This window comes from Pyrus communis, chromosome 8 (genome assembly GCF_963583255.1).
Source record: "Pyrus communis chromosome 8, drPyrComm1.1, whole genome shotgun sequence".
Taxonomy (NCBI): domain Eukaryota; kingdom Viridiplantae; phylum Streptophyta; class Magnoliopsida; order Rosales; family Rosaceae; genus Pyrus; species Pyrus communis.
The window spans coordinates 25,400,306-25,422,877 of NC_084810.1; the positions used below are offsets into that span (position 1 = coordinate 25,400,306).

At 36.4% G+C, this 22,572-nt stretch overlaps 2 protein-coding genes across 2 annotated transcripts; one reads left to right on the forward strand and one right to left on the reverse strand.

Annotated features, from left to right (window-relative positions):
- Positions 1 to 2,469: 2,469 nt before the first annotated feature.
- Positions 2,470 to 5,605, forward strand: LOC137742522 (nucleotide-sugar uncharacterized transporter 2). Its single transcript, XM_068482411.1, has 7 exons — positions 2,470 to 2,916; positions 3,631 to 3,782; positions 3,914 to 4,122; positions 4,339 to 4,432; positions 4,512 to 4,678; positions 4,785 to 4,955; positions 5,138 to 5,605. The coding sequence occupies exons 1-7, from the start codon at positions 2,820 to 2,822 to the stop codon at positions 5,418 to 5,420; spliced, it is 1,173 nt and encodes a 390-aa protein (XP_068338512.1). The 5' UTR covers positions 2,470 to 2,819; the 3' UTR covers positions 5,421 to 5,605.
- A 6,939-nt stretch (positions 5,606 to 12,544) lies between these two features.
- LOC137742330 (GBF-interacting protein 1-like) lies at positions 12,545 to 18,088 on the reverse strand. Its single transcript, XM_068482171.1, has 9 exons — positions 17,820 to 18,088; positions 16,502 to 16,545; positions 16,217 to 16,322; positions 15,919 to 16,051; positions 15,254 to 15,777; positions 14,533 to 14,800; positions 14,002 to 14,287; positions 13,435 to 13,893; positions 12,545 to 13,238 (listed from the first exon to the last, which is right to left on the reverse strand). The coding sequence occupies exons 1-9, from the start codon at positions 17,986 to 17,988 to the stop codon at positions 12,960 to 12,962; spliced, it is 2,268 nt and encodes a 755-aa protein (XP_068338272.1). The 5' UTR covers positions 17,989 to 18,088; the 3' UTR covers positions 12,545 to 12,959.
- Between the last annotated feature and the right edge of the window lie 4,484 nt (positions 18,089 to 22,572).

Consider the following 22,572-nt stretch of genomic DNA (forward strand, 5'->3'; position numbering starts at 1 on the left):
ATTTAACAAACAATATTATCTACACGAGAATGGTAGACTAAGCTTCATAATAGATCGGCAATAATGTGGTTCAAATTCATCCTTGGCAAGAATTGAACTTAGGACCTTTCACTTACATATGAAGAGGAATATCATTAGACTGTAGTACTAAGTGGCGCCCTAACTATTCTAAAAAGCTGCTTTTGAAATAATTTTAGTAATGTCAAACCAACTCTAACTACAAGACAATGGGTCGTACATTAACCACGGTTTAGCACCCATTTAACAAGATTTGCTTGTAGGCTAATGACAAGATATTGTCCAACAAAGACTTCTATTTTTCTTCTTATAATCGAGTTTCAGCTCATTTAATCTCAAGCCTAAACTTTCCTCCCACTCACTTAAACATATTTAGTTGGATTGCTACCAACATATTCTAAATCTATCTATTACGCAAATCTCGAACTCATCTAAATTTTTAGTTTCGGTTAAAAGTTTGTAATTAGTTTTACATATTTATTTTCCAAAATTTTGAATTTGCCCCAAAGCCGAGCCTAAATATGAACCTAACAAGTCCATGTCAAAAATGACCCCGCCCAATCTTAATTGAAAAAAGGAATAAAAAATAGAAAAAAAATTAGGCGAGAAACAATCATGCACTCAATTTTCACCAAGCACAATAGGTTTTGTGAAAGAATTAGGATCCTCCCCTCTCCACATTCTCTCCCCCTCCCTTCCCTCCTCTCCTTTCTCACATTCATCTTTTTCTTTCTCTCTCTGTAAAGAAGTCAACATCAGATGTTAACATGATTTAATTGTGACCGTTCAAATAAAAAGAGATTAAAAAAAGATAGAAGAAAATTTAAAGGGAAAAAAATCATACTCCTTCGCAAATGGGAGGGCAGAGAGCCCACAAGTAAGGTGGAGCGTAAAATTTGAAGATGGTGCTGCATTTGTTTACTAACTAATGCTTTGGTAGTTGGGAAAGCAGAAGAAGTAGGGACAGTTGAACGTATAACTTGTTTCGTTGGAACTTCAACGTTAAGGATGCCACCATCTCACTTTTCCGTCTTTGGATCCATGTTGGCTCCAAATCATACAAGTGGTACGAATTGTGATGTTGGATAAATAACTCCCACAGCCTGATCCATGTTGGCTCCAAATCATACAAGTGGTACGAATTGTGATGTTGGATAAATAACTCCCACAGCCTCTGTGAAATACCCCACAGGTAGTTGGATTAAAGATTCCATTTGGGATTGTTGTTGTAGAAAGCACTTCAGAAAATGCTTATGTAATTCAGAAGAACTTTTAAGTTGTTATGCCAAAAATATTTTGAAGCGCTTTTAGTTGTCATAAAACACTTTTAGCTCTTTCGAGAAAAAACTTCAAGCAACCTCTAAGCTTATTTTAAAATTAATCATTTGACAATCATTGATTGACACGAACCTCACCCTATCTACAATAATTAACAGCTCACAATTACTTACACATGCGTGAATGACTGCATTCACCAAACGTTATGATTTCCGAATTTGATATAGATTAATTTCTCTTCTAATGCGAAAGTTTGTCACTTGCATGAAAATTTTGGGTTAAGATGTCATGCTATCATATCCAGCTAACGTGAAAGCTTCCCATCTATCCGAAAGATTGATATTTGGCTTAAAAGATACCCTTTTGTATGTATAATATAACGTAGCAGCAAATTAATTCTACCTAAACTCGCTTCTTTTATCAGTCAGATGATCATGACTTATAGGTCATGTTAATTAGTAGTTAAACCAAATTATTATTTATGTGAAAAAGTTGATGATTATAGGATGTGTCATCAAATTCAATGATATATTTGATAAATTTAAAAGTAAAATTAAAACTAAAAAAGGGGACAGATCAGTAGCACAATGTTTTTTTTACAGAACTTTTGACACACTTTTTTTGTAGAGCTCACTTCGTAAAATATTCCAACGACCCGAACTGTTTATTTTTTAATCTTCACTCAAAGATCATATCTACCAAAAATCATCCAAGTATGAAACCATATGATCGATGGATTGAGAGTTTAGGGTTTCGTTGTAGAACCGTATTTGTCCATTTTTTTCACCACAAATGAATGTCTTAATGGTTTTGGATTTGTCTAATTTTTTGCAAAGATAATATATGAATAGTGTTCTAAATGATAGATGACTCGGATCGTTAAAATACAGTATAAAGAATGCTCCACAAAAAAATTATATAAAAAATGTGATGCCACGCTCTATTAAATAAATGATAAAGATCCATCTAACGTATGCTCTAGTCCATGAGATTAGGAGCACTCCATGGCTTTCTAACTAATGAGAAGCGAGCACTTGGCGGGCACTCTAGGACATGTAATATTATGCATCTTGACCATTTCGTCATTATTTATACAAATCTCTCTCCCTATTGTTTCCTTTACTTCTCCGGAAACCTACATCATTTCGAATTCTCCGCCCGTCGATACTTATATGCTCCCCCACCTGTCCGTCTCGGAGCATGAGATCAAATCTTCTGCATACATACATTGCAACTGAGTAAAAAGAAAAGCCTAACAAACTCATTTCTTTTTTCTTAAGCATCATTATTATTATATTAAATTATTTTGTTTTACGTGATCATATATCATTAAATTAGAAAGAAAAAATATTAGGTAGAAAAATATGAAGGCCAGTGTTTATAGGATTGAAGAACTCTAATGCAACTGGATTTTCCTCCTTCTCTTCCACGTTTTTAGCAGAACCCTTTTCGTTTTCCGTGTGGAGAAACAATTCTGAAGGGTTGCTGATTATTTTTCTGGTGATAAATTTGATGGCTGCTGCATGATCCCACCATTTGGTATGGGGCTGTGGGATTCATTGGTGGGGAACGAAGTTAAGAAGTTCCTCAAACGAAAAGATAGTGATGCAGGAGAAGCAGGTTTGAAAAATCTAAATGCACATTATTCTCAGCTGCATCATAAATATATATATATATATTTTTTTATTTTTTTATTTACATATTATATTTCTTTTGTGATCGGTTCTGTTTGCTAACGAAAGGCTTGGTGGAATGCCGAGTACAGTGGCATTCGAGTATTCATACAACCGATACCCTTTAGTGGGATAACGCTTGGTTTCTGTTGTTCTTTATGATTGGCTCTGTTTCTGGTGTGGCTATTGCTGCTTCAGTTTTTCATTCTTTTCTGATGCACATTGTTTACTGGGTTTTGTAGTATTTTTTTTCCTTTAAATTATTCTTTCCTTTTTAATATATGTTGGTTAAATGCACTTTTTCATCTGTTTGTGCTGTAATTACAATGGTTTGTCCGGTTTTATTTAATATAATAATTTTCTGTTTATTTCAAGAAAAATAAATAATAGACGCTCCTTCCGACTCTCGCAAAGGGAGAGAGCCTTATTGGCGTTTGCCTTTTTATTTCAAGAGAAATAAATAATAGAAGAGTTTGATTGAATGCTTTGATTTGGATGAAAGTATTCAACAAGGCAACAAATTGTTCTTTGTGAGTACTGAAACAATGGGCAGGACTCACCAAGCAATATGTTATATCTTGATGTTTTCTTGTCAAATTAGTTAAATTGACGAAATTTCAAGTTCTTGTAGTTCTCTTCTCATATTACTGCAAATTATCAGGTCGAGCGCTCGAAGAACTCCGAGGCTCTATCTACAATGACCTCCGAACATCAGAAGGCGCCAAGCGCCAACAGCAGCGTTTTTGTGGTCCGGTTGTGGCTATGTCCTTCAATTTCACAGTCTCTGTGGGGATCATCCTTGCAAACAAACTAGTAAGATCCTTTTTTCAGTCACTATGCTTTGGCAATTAAGCAGGGTCAACAGGCTTTCGTTCGGAAAGAGTTCCCGAATATTTATGTTTGATAATCGATCTTATGATTAAGTCGCATTTCTCTGCTTGCAGATAATGGGGAGAGTTGGATTTAAGTTCCCAATCTTTCTCACATTGATCCATTATGTGACAGCATGGCTGCTTCTCGCCATTTTCAAGTCGCTCTCAATTCTTCCTGTTGCTCCTCCTTCGAGAACCACTCCTTTCACTTCTCTCTTCTCCTTAGGCGCGGTCATGGCTTTTGCATCCGGTCTTGCAAACACCAGCCTAAAACATAACAGGTTCTTTGTGAGCTTTCTTTCATCTTTTACAAAAATGGTAGTGATTTCACACTCCCGTTTTCTCCTTCTGCACTCCTCCCTTTGTTTATGTCCCTAGAAAAAAAAGGGACAAGTGCAGAGAGAGAAAAGGGAGTGCGAGAATCAGTTCCCTCACAAAAATCAGCTTGTTAGAAACGTATAATGTCCTGTTTCCTCACCTTGATCTGCTTCCTCCAGTGTTGGCTTCTACCAGATGGCTAAAATTGCTGTCACTCCTACTATTGTTTTCGCCGAGTTCATTCTCTTCAGAAAAACCATTTCTTTTAACAAGGTGAGTAAAATGTTTTACGATTCAAAGAAACATATATTTTTGGATTTCAATTTCCTATCTCAATGGTTGTGTTGAGCAGGTTTTGGCTCTAGCTGTAGTCTCGGCGGGTGTGGCAGTAGCAACTGTAACAGATTTAGAGTTCAATTTATTTGGTGCTTTGATTGCAATTGCATGGATAGTCCCAAGTGCTGTAAACAAAATCTTATGGTCTAACCTTCAGCAGCAAGGCAATTGGACTGCGCTCGCGTAAGAATTCTCTCCTTAATTACTTCCTCCTTAAACATGATCAATGAAGCAATCAGTCAAATAATACACCCCCACGAAAATTACAATTTCTAATGTGGAACTGTAGGCTGATGTGGAAGACAACCCCGGTCACGATATTCTTCTTGCTGGCTCTGATGCCTTGGTTGGATCCACCAGGCGTCCTACTTTTCAAGTGGGATTTCGGTAACTCAACCGCTATTCTTACATCGGCAGTCCTTGGTTTTCTCCTCCAATGGTCCGGAGCTTTGGCACTCGGGTGAGTCTGTTTTCGCCCTTTTTTTTCCGCTTACATTGGTGAAACTCATCCTAATCTTAACCTGACCCATTACCTTTCCTCCCTCACCGCTAAATCTAACCGCGAGGGCTTCGTTTCTGCAGTTTGGATTTACTAGAATTGGCTTGAAGTTTAAACTCATTCTTGTTCTGTGTTATATGCAGGGCAACCTCAGCAACTTCCCACGTTGTTCTAGGGCAGTTCAAGACATGTGTTATACTACTTGGGGGCTACCTTATATTTAACTCGGATCCAGGCTTTGTGAGCATTTGTGGGGCTGTCGCAGCTCTCTGCGGAATGTCTGTTTACACGTCGCTAAACCTGAAAAAGCCGCAAGACAGCACGAGCAAACAGCTCCCAAAGCAAAGCTTACCGACGTCAAAACCCAAAGCCACTGACGGAGGAAGTGTAGAGTCAGAAGTAGAAGATACTGCAACTGTTGTCTGAAGACAGAACGCCAAGCATCAGGCCTACAAAACCATTTTTTTGGCGTTTGAGAGATGGAGAGGACACCACAACGTACCGTTGTCTGAACTTGAAACCGAAAGAAGAGGCTTTTAAACTTTTTTCATGTGATGTAGGGAAGAGAGATGAGGCAGAAGAGTATAGTTAAGCACAGTTTTTAGATATAATTGACCAGAATATCATATTTGTTGATTAACAATTGACGCACTACGAAGCTTAAGGATTACAGGCGTAAATCCTTGAAGAACAGGTAGTCCGGAATCCATTAGTTTTTTAGAGAAATCCCAAATGGGGTTTTGATTAAGATTGAAAATGATGATTCCAATAGGAGCCGACCGATGATTTAAATAACATAATTACAACACTTTGGGGTAAAGGCCTTACGAAATTAAAACGACATTCATCAAACGACCAACAAAAAGTCTGATTATAATTACAGAAAGCATAATGCGTTTTTGGAAGTCTAAACGACCTCGAATGGCTAAAACGAAGATAGGACGCTAAATATGTAAATTTCCGTTGCGTTCTCCTACATCAACAATGAACGTTACTGTATGTCCCAAACAATTTACAGGCATAAATTTAGTCCCTAAAACATGAGATTTGTGAGACATACAAGCTCAAATCATGCCACATTCTTCAATAGAAGGCTCAGTTTGCAGAAGAGTGATTTATAAATCAATGAAACGCCGTGAATGAGTGAGCCAGAAGCGTCTGCCAGCCTACCTCGAGACTCTGCCTCTCCCGAATTGCAACAGTTTGCTCATCATGAAGCATGTCTTCAAGTCCAAGAGTTCATATCTTCCTTGATTTATACCTGTAATCCTTGCACAAGATGACATATAAACCGTGTTAATCTTCTCTGTATCGTTTCAAATTTTTTGAACGTTCCAAATTTCACAAAAGTTATTTAACTTTGTACCACGTAAGGGTGTAACAATTAGGGAGGGGGCAACACATTTTTCGACAGTCTACTTTCTTAAAATATTATACATTCTTTCATTTTTCTTCCCTTCGCTAATTTTAAGCAGCAGTTCATATATACACTCAGACTCGTAACATATTGCCTGGTTGGAAAGGCAGAGCAGTTGGACCGCGATTGACAAGATAAGAAAGTGGACTATCTCTAATAGGAATTACCTTGGCTATTGAAGATTAAGGAGGAGTTCCTTCTCAAGATAATCTGTAACCGACTCACGAAACTTCGTGATTATAATCAAAATCGTTCATATTATAAATCACTTTCTAAAGAGTATCTCCGCTAAAAAAAAAAAATTCATAAAATATGAGATCTTTTAGTCATCAAACTATATAAAAACATATGGACAAATCAAGTAAAAGAACTATGAAGAGTCTATCTATTTTTTTGCAGAGATAATCTTTACAGAATGATTTATAATATGAGCGGTTTCAATTATAAACACAAAAATTTGTAAATTGGTCACAATGTATCTTGAGGAGGAACTCCACCTCAATCTTAAGGAGCCAAGCCTTTCTCTATCTGGTATCCAGTGATATAATTGGACCTATTTGAAATAACTGGCTTTTTTTCACAACTTATTTTACTATTGATCACTTTGTGGCAAATAATTGGAAATAATATACATTTGGTACAAATACAGTTTGAAATTTTAACAATTCCACAAATGTTTTATCTTTATTTAATAAATAATTTCAAGAATATAAGTCAAACCTAGTAGCGTGTATTTATAACTGAGCCGGGCATTAAAGCGATTGGTTTTATTTGATGAGTCAATGATTCATTGTAACTTCATATTGAGGTCAAATTAAGCATACCCTAAGTCCTTGAAACCTAGCCTCCAATAGGTGGGTAACAAATCACGTTGAAGTGAATGACATAAAGATTATACTTGGTAAATTAGCATCTGTACATATGCTATGCATGTGGTTGTTAAAATTTTGAAAATAAAATTTATAAAAGAGAAAATCTAAATGTTTTGGTAGCTAAAGCTTTTTGGTGACGACTTTTAAACAATGTTTGGTCGCTGAAGAGGTTGTTCATATTTTTAACAATTGTTTTTAGGTAACTATTTCATCACTAAGAGTTTATTTTATTTAGGAGAAAAACATGGAAGAGAGAGGGAGGTGGGAGAAAAGATTGGGACAACTGATATGGTTACCTGGGTCTGAAGGAAAGAAAAAAACAGTAAAATTATTTTGTGTTCAGTTTCATATAGGTTATTTTTCTTTAGCTTAGTTGATGGGGATAGAATTGTTGGTTCACCTTCTTGCAATTAACAAAGAGAATTCTATTAAATAGTGGAGATAAGTAGCAAATCTCGTTTTACCATAGTGGCAGAAAGCATCAACGTCTATTCACTATGATGTGGATATGATCTCCTCCCTCATAACAACGAACAAGATACTCGACAACACTATCGTTTGTAAAAAATAATAATAAAGATAAGTAGAGTGGAATGACAGTTGTAGGAAAAATAAATAAATAAATAAAGGACGGTAATTACCCAAAAAAAAAAAAAAAAGGTTAAGCACCTTGGAAAGTTGAGTCACCTTTTGTTCCCTTTGGCTTTAATTGGGTGTTCATGACTTTGTTTACATCTTGTCTGCAACTCTAAGCCTCTAAGTAATCGCTCTCTATCGTCTGGATCAAGGCAAGAACATGTTTATAGTTGACTTTTTATTTTCTTAGTTGGTTTTTTCCATTTGAATTTTGTCTTGAAGTCTGATGATCGTGTTTGGTTGGCCAGTTTTGATGGATATCAAACCATCTTCAACCCTTAGAGTAAAATCTAAAAAATTTAGTCCAAAAAATTTAAGTTTTAACTCAAAAACAGTTTTTCCGTTCTAACCCTTCTGGCCTATAATTTTAGCCCCAGATTATAAAAGAATGAATTTAGACTTTTTTTTTCCTTAAAATTAACTTTAAAAAAAAAATTATGTAGACTATCTTATCCTAAAAATATTTAAATTTTGATAAATATGGAAAAATCACTAAATCGATACATGAAACTTGTGAAACACTATGGAAGAATATGAAAATCTTGATACAAATGTATAAACACAAAATACATGAAACACACAAGACACACATAACACATATGAAGCACATATAAAACACATGATAGGAAGAAAAATTTGGAAATGGGAAGAAATGGCAGAAAGAAAAATTGGAAGAATTGTAGGAGAAAAGTGAGTTTTGTGTGGATGTTTGAACAAATACATAGGTATTTATAGAGTTTTTGGGCGAATTTTGAGTTAAATAATTTTTTTAATTATTTTAGATGGATTTAAATTTCGGCCATTAGGTCCTTTTTATTATTATTATTATTATTTTTTTACCTTTAGATTTAATTATATTCGATTTTAGCCGTTGGATTCAATAAATATATAAATATAAAACTAAAAAAAAAATTTGAATATAGAACGACTCAGTTGATTTAAGTCGTTCGATCAAAAAAGTAGCTGTTACCTGTTGATGCAAGTGGCCGACATGCCCAAGTGGGTAAGGCCATGTTGTTGCTTGCCCTTGACGCATCGCTCGCATGCGCATGTCCGACCTTTGCATCTAGCATTCAGGCACCCATTTCCACTCTCACTGGTGGGCCCCACACGTTTCTTTGGGCTATTTCTTGGCCTAAATCTAGCAATTTTTCCGGTTTTAGCTTCTAACTTCAAATTAGAACTAGGGTTGGAATGGAATGGGGGAGGGGGAATAGAAGGGAAATTATAGGTTTTACTCCAAGGGTTGGAGTTCATCTTAATAACCAGAGACCTGCTCAAGTGGAGGCAGGTGATTGGAGAAGCCAATTCCAGCTAGATTTACGACGCAGAGTTCTTAACAAGCTATAAGTATTGTTTCAAGTAGATACATAAACAAAATTGGTTACAAACTTTTAATCCAAAATTTATGGAAATACAATACAAGGGGTTCCAAATCTTGTTATATATACTGTTTATTGTCTTTTTCGTGTCCCGGTTTCGATTTTTATTAGTAGCTTGTGATTAGTTACGTTTGTTCATGTTTCCCTATATGTTTCATCACGTGAGACAATTTAGTCACTAATTTATAGCCCATTTGGAAGTCCATTTAATATGGCTGAAAACGTTTTAAGTGAAAATATTTGGAAGCAATCCTTATTAAATATGCAAGTAAATTCTACAAAAGCACTTAAAGTATTTTCTAAAGGAAGTATATAATTAGGGTGTGTTTGTTTGGCCTCACTATCTTTCACTAGACTAGACTGGATTAGCTATCAAGAAAATCCCGTGTTTGTTGCGTGCACGGACTAAAGTTAATGAGACTAAAGGGGATTCGCTCCGACTATCTCCCTCGCTAAGAGGTCTTAGCGAGAGCGCCCCGCGACCATGGGACTGCTAAGCCCTTCGTCCGGTTTGTCCTCATCTCCTCCTTGTCCACTCTCTGCTCTTTGTTTTCTTGAGCATCGACAGCCACCATCACATCACCACTCCCAACTTCAGCGAGATACACTGCTAGCCCAACACCAGTCTCTCCCTCTCGCCTTGAACCCAAAATTTCGAATGAGGAAGATCCCGCTTTCTCTGTCGTCTGTCCTGCTCTAGCAGTCCTTTGATTCACCTCCGAGGAATATCTCGTTCTAGCACTCCTTGATTCAATTCCTCCGTGTTTCTAAAGGTTAATTCTTTGATTTCCTGTTTTTTTTTTTAGGGGGGGGGGGGCGCGGTTTAATTTTGTTTGGTTGGTAGGAAAGCTGAGAAATTGGTTTCTATCGAGATCCAAGGAAAGCAAGCATCGTTGGCAATTTTTGGTAGAATTGCAAGGGAAGAAGAAACGAAATGAAAAGGCTTCAATTTGTTGCAGGACAAGATTTTTTTTTGGGAAATCGGTGATGAGGGTTTTTTTTTTTTGGAGAAATCTGGAGATCATGCAGCTTATGGAACTCTCTAGATTGAGTCAATGAAAATATCTGAATAAAAAAGTAATAAAATATTAATAAAATAATTAAAAAGTAGTAAAAAAAATATTTAGATTCTAAAAATAATTTAATCCATGACTTAGTCTGATACTGCACCAAACGCTTCACTATTCTTGTCCTGCTTAGTCCATGCCAAAACAGTCCAGCTTAGTCCCTTAAGCTAATCCAGTCCGAGATAGTACAGTGCAACAAACGCACCCTTAGTGTTTCTTGCATAAAGCAATTCAAGTGTTTTTGGAATGCAAAAATATTTTTTCTAAAAGCTCTTTCAGTCATTTCAAAAGCATTTCGAAATGAGTCCTGAACTTTAGTTTGTTAATCATGGACAATAACTTATTGAATATATATTACACACAAAGAGTTGAAACGTTTAAGAGGCTCATTCCGTCCGAGGGCGAGGAGCCATTTTCTTGAACTCGAGAGGATTGCCGGAGGGCTTGAGGAAAAGATATATGTTGCTGCCTCAAGCCAGGTACTTCAAGAATTCCTGGACTTCAAATCTCCCTTGTCTTTGCATTGCAATATTACATATGCCTAGATCTTTATTTTTCAACTTTATTTATAGGTTTTTTAGCCAAAATAGTCACGAGATTGTCATAACTTCTCACTGTGGTCCTTGAGATTTAAAATTGATAGAAGTGGTCTCGGAGATTGTCCACCTTCAATTATTTTGATCATTTTGTGAAAAGTTTACGTTAAATTGAAGAAACCACCATTTCAAGTAAAAGGGTTCATTTGACAAAAATACCCTCAATTTGACGGAGATTTTTCACGGAATGATCAAAATGATTGATTTAGATAGCTTTATAATCAAAATTGTGTGTGAATCTCTCTGTTTTTTTTTTCATTTTTTCTTTCAGCCGGATTATCTATGGAAAATTTCTCTCAAAATGCTCACCATGGAGATGAAGTCTCAGACCGCACCACCCCCCTCCAACCTGAAACGCCATCGCGTCTTTGCTTGACTTTTGTAGGTACCCATTTATAAAAAATGGTCCCCTAGCAAATGCAATTGTGCATGAAATAAAATAAAAAAAATAAAAATAAACCTTTAGATTTCAGAGTTTCAGAAGCTCAAATGATGCATATATAGTAGCAAGAAACATCTGTATGTAATATGCATAAATATTAATTAATAGAGTAGTGTTTTTCACACACCTATTTTTACCTCACACACTCCTCTCAATTTTCAGTCTTCAAATCGAATGAATTGAATACGATAATTAACAAGAGTGTGGAAGGCAAAAATAAATGCGTCGAGCACCTTCCAATTAATATTCTTGACGAGCAGTGCTGGCTTCTCGATTGAGTTTGAGGGCGAGCAATTTGTGCAATTTGATTACTTTGTTTCTTGTTCGGGCTTAGAAAATGGAATTAGACACATGGGATTGGTAATTATGTTACAAGAGGCTAATCACAGTGTTTAAATCATGTCCCACACTTTAGGACAGACAAAGTGCAATTGAATTCTTAGTCAATGAAAAAGAGTGTTGACAAAACAATGCATTGTTCTTTAAGGTACTTGCTTGGGTTCAATAATTAAAAGGCTTATTTTTAGCTAGATTTTTAAAATTTGATTTTGATCGCTTGTTATTATATGTAATTCAAAAGTGAACTCCCTATTTCTGAAACTCAAAATTCTCTACTTTGACTTGTCTCTCTCTTCTCCGTAAAACTCAAAAGTTGTCCCTTCCTAAAACATGTGCGCTACACACCACGAAATAAAACTATGCCACACGTACCAATTAATTTAATTATAAATCTTCATTATACCTTAATCTTCAACAATAAAAAATACTAAGATGAAAAGAAGAAATTAAGAATTAAATTTTTTTTGGTTCCTGTGCTTGAGTTACAGAGATAGAAAAAAAAATTGATTAGCTTGAAGCACCAAATCAAACCCATGTAACGGAATTTACAAATTAAGACAATATGAAACAAATTTTGAGTTTAATATAGTACAATGACAACTTTTAAATTTCAGAGGAAAAAATCAGATCAAAGTCAAGTTGCAAGAGACAACAAGTAAAGTGAATTTTGAGTTTCATAAGTAACGACGTTTGAGTTACAAGGAGGAAAGTATGATTAAAATCGAGTTCCAGAAAACGTAGCTAAAATAAAAACACCACATTTCTAACCAACCAAACAAATAGAGAAGCCAATTCTCAATGTACAAATTACAATCGTATAATTCGACATTTTTCTTGCTATCATCATAATATATCATCATAATATACAGGTGAGACATCAGAAAAGGAAAACTTGATAAATCCCACCCACCTCTAAACTCTTATCATCCTCCTCAGTTTTCCCACCAAAATATTACTTTTCGAATTAAAATTATAAAAGGAAAAAGAAAAGACTAAGAAAAAAAAAAAGGATAAAAGCTGACCACTGGGAAAACCCAAACATCCTATCTTCTTTCAACTTCAGATGGTCACTCAAGCAGGTATTCCAAAATTTTCTGGGCAGCATTTCATATATACACTCAAAACATGCCCGATATCAGATACCCAGTTTACACGTGACCCTCGGAAGATGTATCGTCGCCTCTCGCATGTATTTCTGCCAAAACAAATGATACCTAATTCCAATTTGTCTGTGTTTGTTGAGCCTGGTGATAAGGAGCGGACTGGGGTCCTATCGTTTCAGCAGCTCCCGCCACAGCTGGAGACTGTTGTTGCAGAAATGTCGGAGAAACAATAGTTTGCCCTGGTGGATACATCCCAGGCATGCCACCGTGACCAGCCTGCATAGGTGAGAAGGTGAAACGCGGCCCCTGAGTAAGGTTGTACATGGAACTCATCTGCAAGCCGGATATATCTTGTCCTGGAGCAGGTATCCACACAGATGAGCCTTCTGTCTGCACACACATTACCGAAAGGAACTGTATTAGTCAGAGAACCCAAAGGTACACTTTATAAGAAAAATAAGACGGAAAATAAGTAATATGACGGTCAGTCTAATATATTTCATAAAGATGACACCCCACACAGATTCAAGCTTTCTTGTCCTGCAAGGAAATTAAAAACTTCATTTATATGGAATCAAAGACCAACCAGCTGTCCAGTTGTGTAGATATGATTTTCCTTCGGTTGAGATGCTCCATGATCTTCATTACCAACAGAGCTTCCAGATGTAACTGTTGGACCCGGAACATAACCACCAGCGGTGGTGATAAATGGACCACCAGATTGAAAACTGTATTGTGTTGGATTTCCAGCATTGGCACCAGGCTTGAGATGCGGAAGAGAATACTTAACCCCAGAAGCAGCCGCCCCTGGTGGTGGCAATGGTAGAAAAACATTCCCAGTGGAAGGCTGTGGAGGAAAGCCGCCGTTGTGACTTAAGAACTGCTGCATATGTGGCATATAATATGGAGAGAGATAGTGACCGTATGGGTAGAAATTTGGGGGATAAGTCTGCCTGTACATAGGAATGGACTGCTGAGAGACAGCTGCCGAGCTTGGCAGGGGTGGAGTTGAGTTCGGGCTAGGCACAGCAGCAGGATTGTCACCCTACAATATGAATTACACAGATCAGAGCATACAATGACAACAAAAGAAACTTTCTCCGGAAAGCTACACTTCAAGTACAAATTTACTCTTAGTAATTGAAGGACTTACAACAAAGCTTGGAAGGCGGGCTGTTTCATGAGCCGGATTATCATGCCCTTCGACTTGTAAAAGTTGGCTCCCTAGCATAGGGGGAAAGAAACCCAGACTATAAGTCGGGGTATTTAAAGCTGTTGGGTTCTGGTGACCTTCTGGTGGCAACTGCAAGTCCTGTTTCGGCAGTTCAAGTTTTGAGTTTGTACTTGAAGATACATTATCCAGAGGTGGTAAGTTTTCAAGCGCGTCAGCTAAACTTTCAGAATAATCTCCTTGAACAGAAGCGGATACAAGATTATTGCTGCATAAAATAAAATAAAAAGCGAGATAAGTAAAAATTTCTTAAGAAAATAATTCCACAGTTTAGAAAGGGTCCTGTTATAGATAAATATAAATACTTTATGCTATGGAAGATAAACTGTGATTAAAATATTTGGATAAAACTTTCAAACTTATGTTCTCTTATCACCAAGCAGAAGAGAAAAGCACATAAATCGTACATCAAACAAGCCAAAACAGATATAGGCATAAGCAAAAATCACCAACCTAGGAGACGGTTCTTTAGCAGTTTCATCAGTATCCTGGGAAGACTCAACTGCACCCATAGAGAAATTATCACCACCAGTACCCTTAACAGAGTCTACTCTCACTCCAAAAGGAGCATCGATACTTCCAAAGGTCAATACATTTTTCAAAGCTTCAGGCACTTGGATATGATTTGGGAAAGTAACATGTTTTGCAACTGAGGCTCTCAAGTCACGAGGCAAGTGAGAAGTAGCTTCACCGGCATTTGTTGCAACCTCCGGTGCGACCACTGTTTAAGAAACATAAGTGAAAAACTTACTTAAAAAAGCAATGAAAGATACTTAAGCACAAACAAGGATACCAACAACAGATACTAAACACAATGAGCATTGCATAAATGTGACAGCACATACTGAGCACACACACAAGGATAGCAATAACAAAGACAAAATAATTGCTGATAAAGAAATTACAGATGCAGCACATGCAAGGATACAAATTATGATTGACTAACAAAATTGAGGGGAAAAGAAGGAAAATCAAGTCTGAAGAACTTTCCTTACAGTCTAAGGTAAATTGATGCAATAAATACAGTGGGGCAGAAAACCAATCTAGAGTTTTCGGGGACTTATGCAAGCATTGCCAGGGAGTACATGATGAATTAAATCACTTTCAATGCATGCACAATACGTGAAAGCATGAAGATAAAAAGCAACTCTTAGTCTGTAACATATCAAAATACCTTTGGCAGGAACATTAGGCTTTAACTGTGACTGTTTATCACTATTGGAAGGCATCTGGGCCAAGGAGCCATCATGCTTAATATCTCCATAGTTTTCAGCCACCTTGCAATCATTTGAAGTTTTTCCGTTTTGCATAGAATTAACAGATCTTGGGGCCGTTTTTTCACTTTTGGACAACTCTAAACCAATAGCATTACCAGAACCTTTTTGGATTCCTTGAGTATGATTTGACAGAGCAGGATCAGACGCAGAGGAAGGAATGGTTGAAGCAGGGGCAGATGTAGCAGAAACTGGGTTCTGGTTAGGCATTGACACAGACTTCTCATCATCCAGTGAGCCAAAGGTAGGTGTAGATGCCACAACAGCAGGAGGAGGTGCTGCAGCCCCTGACACTTTTACAACTATAGCTGAAAATCCTTCATGAACATTGTTGTCAACATCCGTAGGGGATTTGGGGGAACCACCATGAGTAGAATTTCCATTTGGCAGGTTTTTTAGCCCATTTGGTGAGCCAGTTGAAGCTCTATAGATAGAGATGTATATCATAATTAAAAGGAAAAATAAGACCTAATATTCTTCTTATGCATGCAGTAGGGTTAGGTCCAGGACACAAAACAATTCTTCAAAGATTCAAAAAGCATTTAAAAGATTGGCAAAAGCTTACTTTGGGCCTGGAGCTGGAGCAGTATTTTTTGTTTTCTGAACTGGCTTAACAGGAGAGGGCATGGGACCTCTATCTGCAAAGTGATTGGCCCCATTTTCCCTCCGAGCAGAATAATTCCTCCCACCACCAGCATCTGAAATTTAATTCATAAAACAAGGTAATAAATACCAATAAAAGCAACTTCACATCAAGATAATGAAGAAATCCATACCAACAACAATACCATCACAAAATCTAGAACTAGCAAGATATTACACAGAAAATATATATGTATGTATTTAACAGGTCGAAAGTTTACCAGAAGAGAAGTTAGAAGAATAATTCCCTTGGCCACCACCCCTAGACACTCGCCTCTGTGTGCCTGGTGGCATTCTAGAATCTTCAGATGCTCTGCCTTTTGAATTCTGTAACAGTAACAGCTCTTCATTATAAACTAGCCTAGCTAGCTTCACATAGTACATGTGCACACAAATGAAAAGACGATAGAAACATATTAACTATTACTATACTAAAACAGCATTGATAAATAAGGATGCATTACTGGATGTATATATCACCTTATAGATGAACTAAAGATATTTACCTCCTTTCTCCGATCTTTTCTGCTTTTGACCTCATGAAAGGTATCTGCCAACAGAAACAATATGTTCATTAGTTTCAGGAGTTAGGTAACTTTTGGTAGGTGCTTCGTGCATGAAGCATGAGTGTTATGCATGACAACTTCTACAAAACAATGATGAGGAAGGACACAAGTAGAGATGGACAAGGTAATCCATAGGCAGTAAGACAACTAAAGGGAGAATCCAACTCAGGCGATATGCAGTAAGACAACTAAAGGAGCAATCCGCCTCAGACATGTAGATATCAAGTCAAATTCCCTAAGGATATATGTGGCCCAAGTTAATCGTGAATTCCAAATATTTCAATCACTTAAAACAAAATGCAAGAATAATTTACATGCAAACTAGGAATCTTATGCAGTAACAAGTCACCATAAATAATTTAAGGAAACACATGTATTAACAAAGTAACCCAATTTACTGCCACAGAAATGAGTCCACAAATAAGAATGTCCCATCAAAACCAAGGTGCATTATGTGACAAATAATACCATATCTTACTCGAAAACCTATACTTCACAGAACTACTTTGCAAGATTAAGATACAAAAGAAACCAACTAATGAATTCAACCCCGTGATAACCAGAATTTCGAAGCACACGCGTTCATACAGATAAGCGAAAAAAAAAGCACAACAGCATTATTAGCATAGTCGTAATGGTCAATGCAAAAACAAAGACATTACAAAAAGTTATCTTGCACTTTGAAAACAATTTTCTTGTCAGTGTATGCTTTCAAATCTTAGTGAACCGTGAAAAATAAACATTCCGCGAAGAAAATAACATGGTGAAAATGATTCTCATTAACTTTTACCAATTTTTGTAAGGGGGAAAGCTAAATTTCACGTTTTTACATTTCTAGGGTCAGAATTTCATATCTTTCAGTGCAAAAACTAGCATTAAAAAAAACACAAACTTTAAACACACTCCTTCCCCGACCCAGTCCGCAGCAGCCAAAGAGAACCAAAACCAGAAAAACAACAACGAAGCTTCTTTTCAACTACTCAAACACTTTTCCACTTCATAAATTTGAAGTAAAGGTTTTCAATTTTCTTATCGTATCTTCAATTTTCTTTATTTTTTGTATCTTCGATTTTCTCCGAAAACAGAGATGAAACCATTAAAGAAAAATCAAAACCCAGAAAAACCCATTGATCACAAGGCAAAAAGAAAACAAACCCAATAAAACTATGCGCCAAAAACACAGAACCCAGAAACCCATCGACCTAAAACTTAATGCAAAACACAAAACCCATGCAGAAAAATAGCCCCTTTTTATTACCTAAATACAAGAGCTTTTGAGCGGTCTCGTTGGGATCCATAGAGCACTCCCTGAGCACGGCGTAGATTTCATCGTCGCCGTGCTGCTTCCCGGTCATATCTCTGATGTTCTGGATCGTGAGCTTTACATTGTCCGTGATTGAAACCCTAGTCTCCCCACCGCCGCTCATGGTCTGCTTTGCAGACAGAGATAGAGATAGAGAGAGAGAGAGAGAGAGAGAGAGTGTTTCTTGTGTTTGTTTTGGTGTTTTGGGAGAGACTTTGGGTGAGAGAGAGAGGCAGCTCAAATAATAAATAGGTGGGGTTTTTTATTTTATTTTTTATAACAAAGGTTGGTATTTACAATATGGGTTTTATCTCATAATAATAGTAATAGAATGGTTCAAATTTACGTTTTTTGTATAATTAAACGAAAATACTAATAGCTTGTAATATTAAATGATGAAAAAGTTTCTAATATTGAAAATAAATAAAAAATTATATTGGTGTGCGGAAGGAATTGAGAAATTTATTTGGACATGGAGAACCTTGGGAGACACGGATTTTGGATTTGTGTGTTGTTTGCTGGGGAATTGAAAGGAAATGGGCAAAAAGGGTAAGAACAAAGAGAGAGAAAGTGACAGGAAAAAGTGTGATTGGATGAGAGAGAGATATGTCTGTCTTTACTTTGTGACTAAGGATTGAGATGTAATTGGGATTTTAGGGGAGGTCCAAAAGGGATCGTGAGGAAAACAGAGCACGTTTGATGTGGGAGAATTAGGGTTACCCTACTAAATTATATAGATTAGAATTGTTGTGATATTCTTGGATTTTTATGTATTTTCTCTTGTGCATTCTAGATTTGGTATAAATGACTTGCTAGTTTAGGGTTTAATTATCCTAACTACCTATACTCATAAGTTACGATATGGATTTTAACTGACGTGGGTTGAAAGATGCAAATCTCGTGAGAATTTCTAGTGTATTACATAGTTGTCCGTCTGTGTGCATAACTTCAACCTGTAAAATGGGTCTAAACAAACCTAAAAGAGTTTCAAATGATTTTGCATATTTTGCCTATACTCTTGAGTTATGATATGAATTTTAATTGACTCACGTGTTACAATATGGGTTTTAACGGACATCGGATGAATCATGTGAATCTCATGAAGAATTACTAGTGCATTTCATAGTTGTATACATCTTTGTGGATAACTTAATCTTATAACAACGTTTGGTGGGTCAAACCAACCTACAAGAATTTTAAATGATTTTGAATATTTTTCATTCTATTGTACAATCTGGATTCGATATATAAATGACAATTAGTTAATGCATTGAATCCTGTCAACTACCTACATTCACATGCCGCAATGTGCGTTAAAACTCACAACTATTAATTGGTATAATAGAAAAAGTATTTGTGGTATGGTATTTCAATTCATCCTCAATCAACTTATATAGATAGTGTGGCAAAATGGTCTGTTGTCACTTTGCCAAAACCTAGCACCCTCCGGCCTCCGCTGCTCCCCCTCCCTCCCTCCTCCAACTATTGGTTTTTTTCTTTCTTGATGTGAGCATTAGTAGGTTTTTTTTTCTCTCTTTTCTTATTTGATGTAGGCCCAAGTTTTAATTCTCCGCTCTTCAATATTTGTTTCTACAACAACAATAAAATGACACTCGGAGGTGTAAAGCATACCACAAAAAAAAAAAAATTTGATACGTCACTTATTTTTTTTAAGTGTAGAGGAAGAGTTTAACTTAAGACTACCTTGGAAACCGTCCCACTTCATTCACTTACATGCGATCCAATATCTTAGTAGATAGAGCATTGGGTTTCCACCCATAATCCCAGAATTGAAACTCTCCCTCCCCTACATTTTGATAATTTTGAATCCTATCCCTCCGTTTAATAATAATTTTTAATTAGATTTGTTTTTTTTTTCTTTTATGAAACGAAATAACACTATAACAACAACAACCAAACTTTATCCTACTATGTGGGATCGGTTGTATGATTCTCGAATGTCATTGCTCTTGGTTTTGAGCCAAAGCTTACATTAACTCTAAGTACTTCATGTTTTTTCTTAAAGTCTCTTTCAAGTCTTCCTAGGTCTTATTTTACATCTTTTGTCCTGAACTTCCGTCTCAAATCATGTTTAAACCACCTTAACCGATTTTCTATGATCTTATATTCTATTTTGGCCACTCTTTCTTACCATATTTACACTCAATCAAGAAAAGTAAATTACCGTTAAACTATATAAGTTCAACATTTATCTTTCCCCGTCCTAATCATAAGTGGTATTCTGAACAATGAAAGCATATTTCCAGCATCATTCCTTTACGTTGGTAATGCTGATTTTTTTGGGCAAAGAGCAATTAATCACAATTTTTTACTCCCCTTTTGGCACGAGTGTTGCCATTATTTGTCTATTGGAAACGTGATTACATATTATTTGTCTATTGGATACAAAAAATGATTTATTTATTCTCGTTGGGTATATGTACGGGTAATTCAGGATCCACATTTTGTGCAGTACATTTCGTAATATATTTCATCGATTAAATCGTTTATTTTTTATATCTTATCTTAAATATTATGTCTATAAAAAAAATCATTTAAATCCAAAATTATATGGTCTTTTGATAAATTTAGTGTTTATTTGTAGAACCATATTCATCTTTTTTTTTTTTCATTACAAATAACTGTCTTAGTGGTTTTGGATTTGTCTAATTTTTTTTAAAAGATGATCTATGAATGATGTACTAAAATATGTAAGATTCGGGTTGCTAAAATATATTCCAAAGTGAGGCTACAAAATAGGTATAAAAATATGTCAAAAATGTGTCTCCGGATCCTAACCATTTATATATATATATGAGAAATGCTAAGGAGACTCTCTCAAAGCGGGACTCTTCATGGACTCTTTACTACCTCATGTTTTTAGCACAATTTTCGTACTAACATTAAAAAATATTGTGTCAAAAACATGAAATGACAGAAAGTCTATAGAGATTCGCATTTTTGAGTGACTCTCTCCTTAGCATTCCCCTATATATACACACATATATCGAACGAGTCAGACCAAGGGAATGAGGCTAACAAGTTGGAAGAAGGCATGAGTACGTTTTACTGATCCGTCTCATGGTCAGTTCTGCGTAATTGGTGTTCAAGACTCGATCAGTCGAATGTTGTTGAGGATTAGATTAGATGCATGTAATAATTTGTTGCAGCCATGTTATAGAGACTGCATGTTAATTTCCTCCTGCTGCTGTAAATTTAGTTTACTGCCTGCAGACTGATGTGCTTTCGACTGCTGCTGCTGATTGTTGAAGGTATACTCTTCTTTGATATTCGAGAGCTTGCCAACCAATTGAATTCCATGGAGTTTGCTTTTGTGCCTCAAGCTTGCAATAGGACAGCTCGTTTGGTGGCATCGTAAACCAACAAGGAGAGTGCTATCCACACACAAATTTTTACTTCTCATGCACCTTTTGTTAACTTCTAGCTATTGATCTTCTTCAAATCATTCGATCCAATAGTCGAAAATAAAAAAGGTGTGTTACAAGTAAAAAGAGGTGTGTGAATAGCACACCCCTACCAATAATAGAGGGATCTCTCGTAGATGGGAAATCTTGTTTCTTGAATTTCTTTTCAATATCCTTGCTGAAGATGTAACAGTGCTTTTCGTATTTGATTGAATAAAAGTTACCATTTGACCAAAAAAAGTGACTCTCTATACCCTTATAAATCCATTAACTGTTAATGTATCGGCCATAGTCGTAGTTTAGGAAGCTAGCAAAGAGTTGGAGCACTCAATTCGAGTTCGAACTCCTACAAATGTATTTTTTGGCGACATTGGTTCTGCTTTGGTGTATGGTTTGACTCATGGACCAAATTTACGCTACCGCCTCATGTGCTACTGAGGAGATTAGTTTGTCATCCATGTACTTCTCATACATGAAAAAAATGAAAAAATGTGTATGTACCAAAGAAATGAAAAATAATGTGCATTTCAGTTTGGAAATTTTGGACTAACCCTTGTCTTGGGTATGGAATATCAGTCTTGACACACCCCAACCGAAATCAAGGCGTGCTAGCCGTCACGTGAGGATGACGTAGCTATGTGCACAGTGCGGAAGCAAAAATAATAATAAAAGTATGAATAAATAAAAACCAAACTACTAAAGAAGCTAGTTAAAGTAAAACGCAAGCGTAAGACTAAGTGTGATAAACAATATTCAGAGCACAGAAAGCCTAAGTGCAGTCCAGAAGAACGAATAGTAATTACACACACACCCATACCCATACCATACACTCCCGTGACCTTTCTCTCTCTCTTCTCTCTTGGATTTCTTCCATTTTCTTTACAAAGTGTACATACTACTTTAGGTGGTTCCGACTCGTAGGTGACCTGCGATTATTCGCACAGTCTTCATGTGATCGTAGCACTTGAGCGTATTTATTTACACCTAGTCCTGTCGTACAGACCACTTTAGGTGGTTCCGACTCGTGTGCAGGTGTAGTGATTGAGTTGTGGATTTGAGCTCTACATTCAGCCGTACAGGTCACGTTAGGTGACTCCGGCTGATATATATTCTGCATTGATTGACATTACCTGGGTTACTTACATCATATGTTGAGTTAGTTGGCATGGCTTACATACATACATATTGTGAATGTTGCTAGTTGACATGGCTTACATACATACATATTGTGAATGTTGCTACTCTTAGCATGGTTATGATATATTTATATATTCTATTTTTCA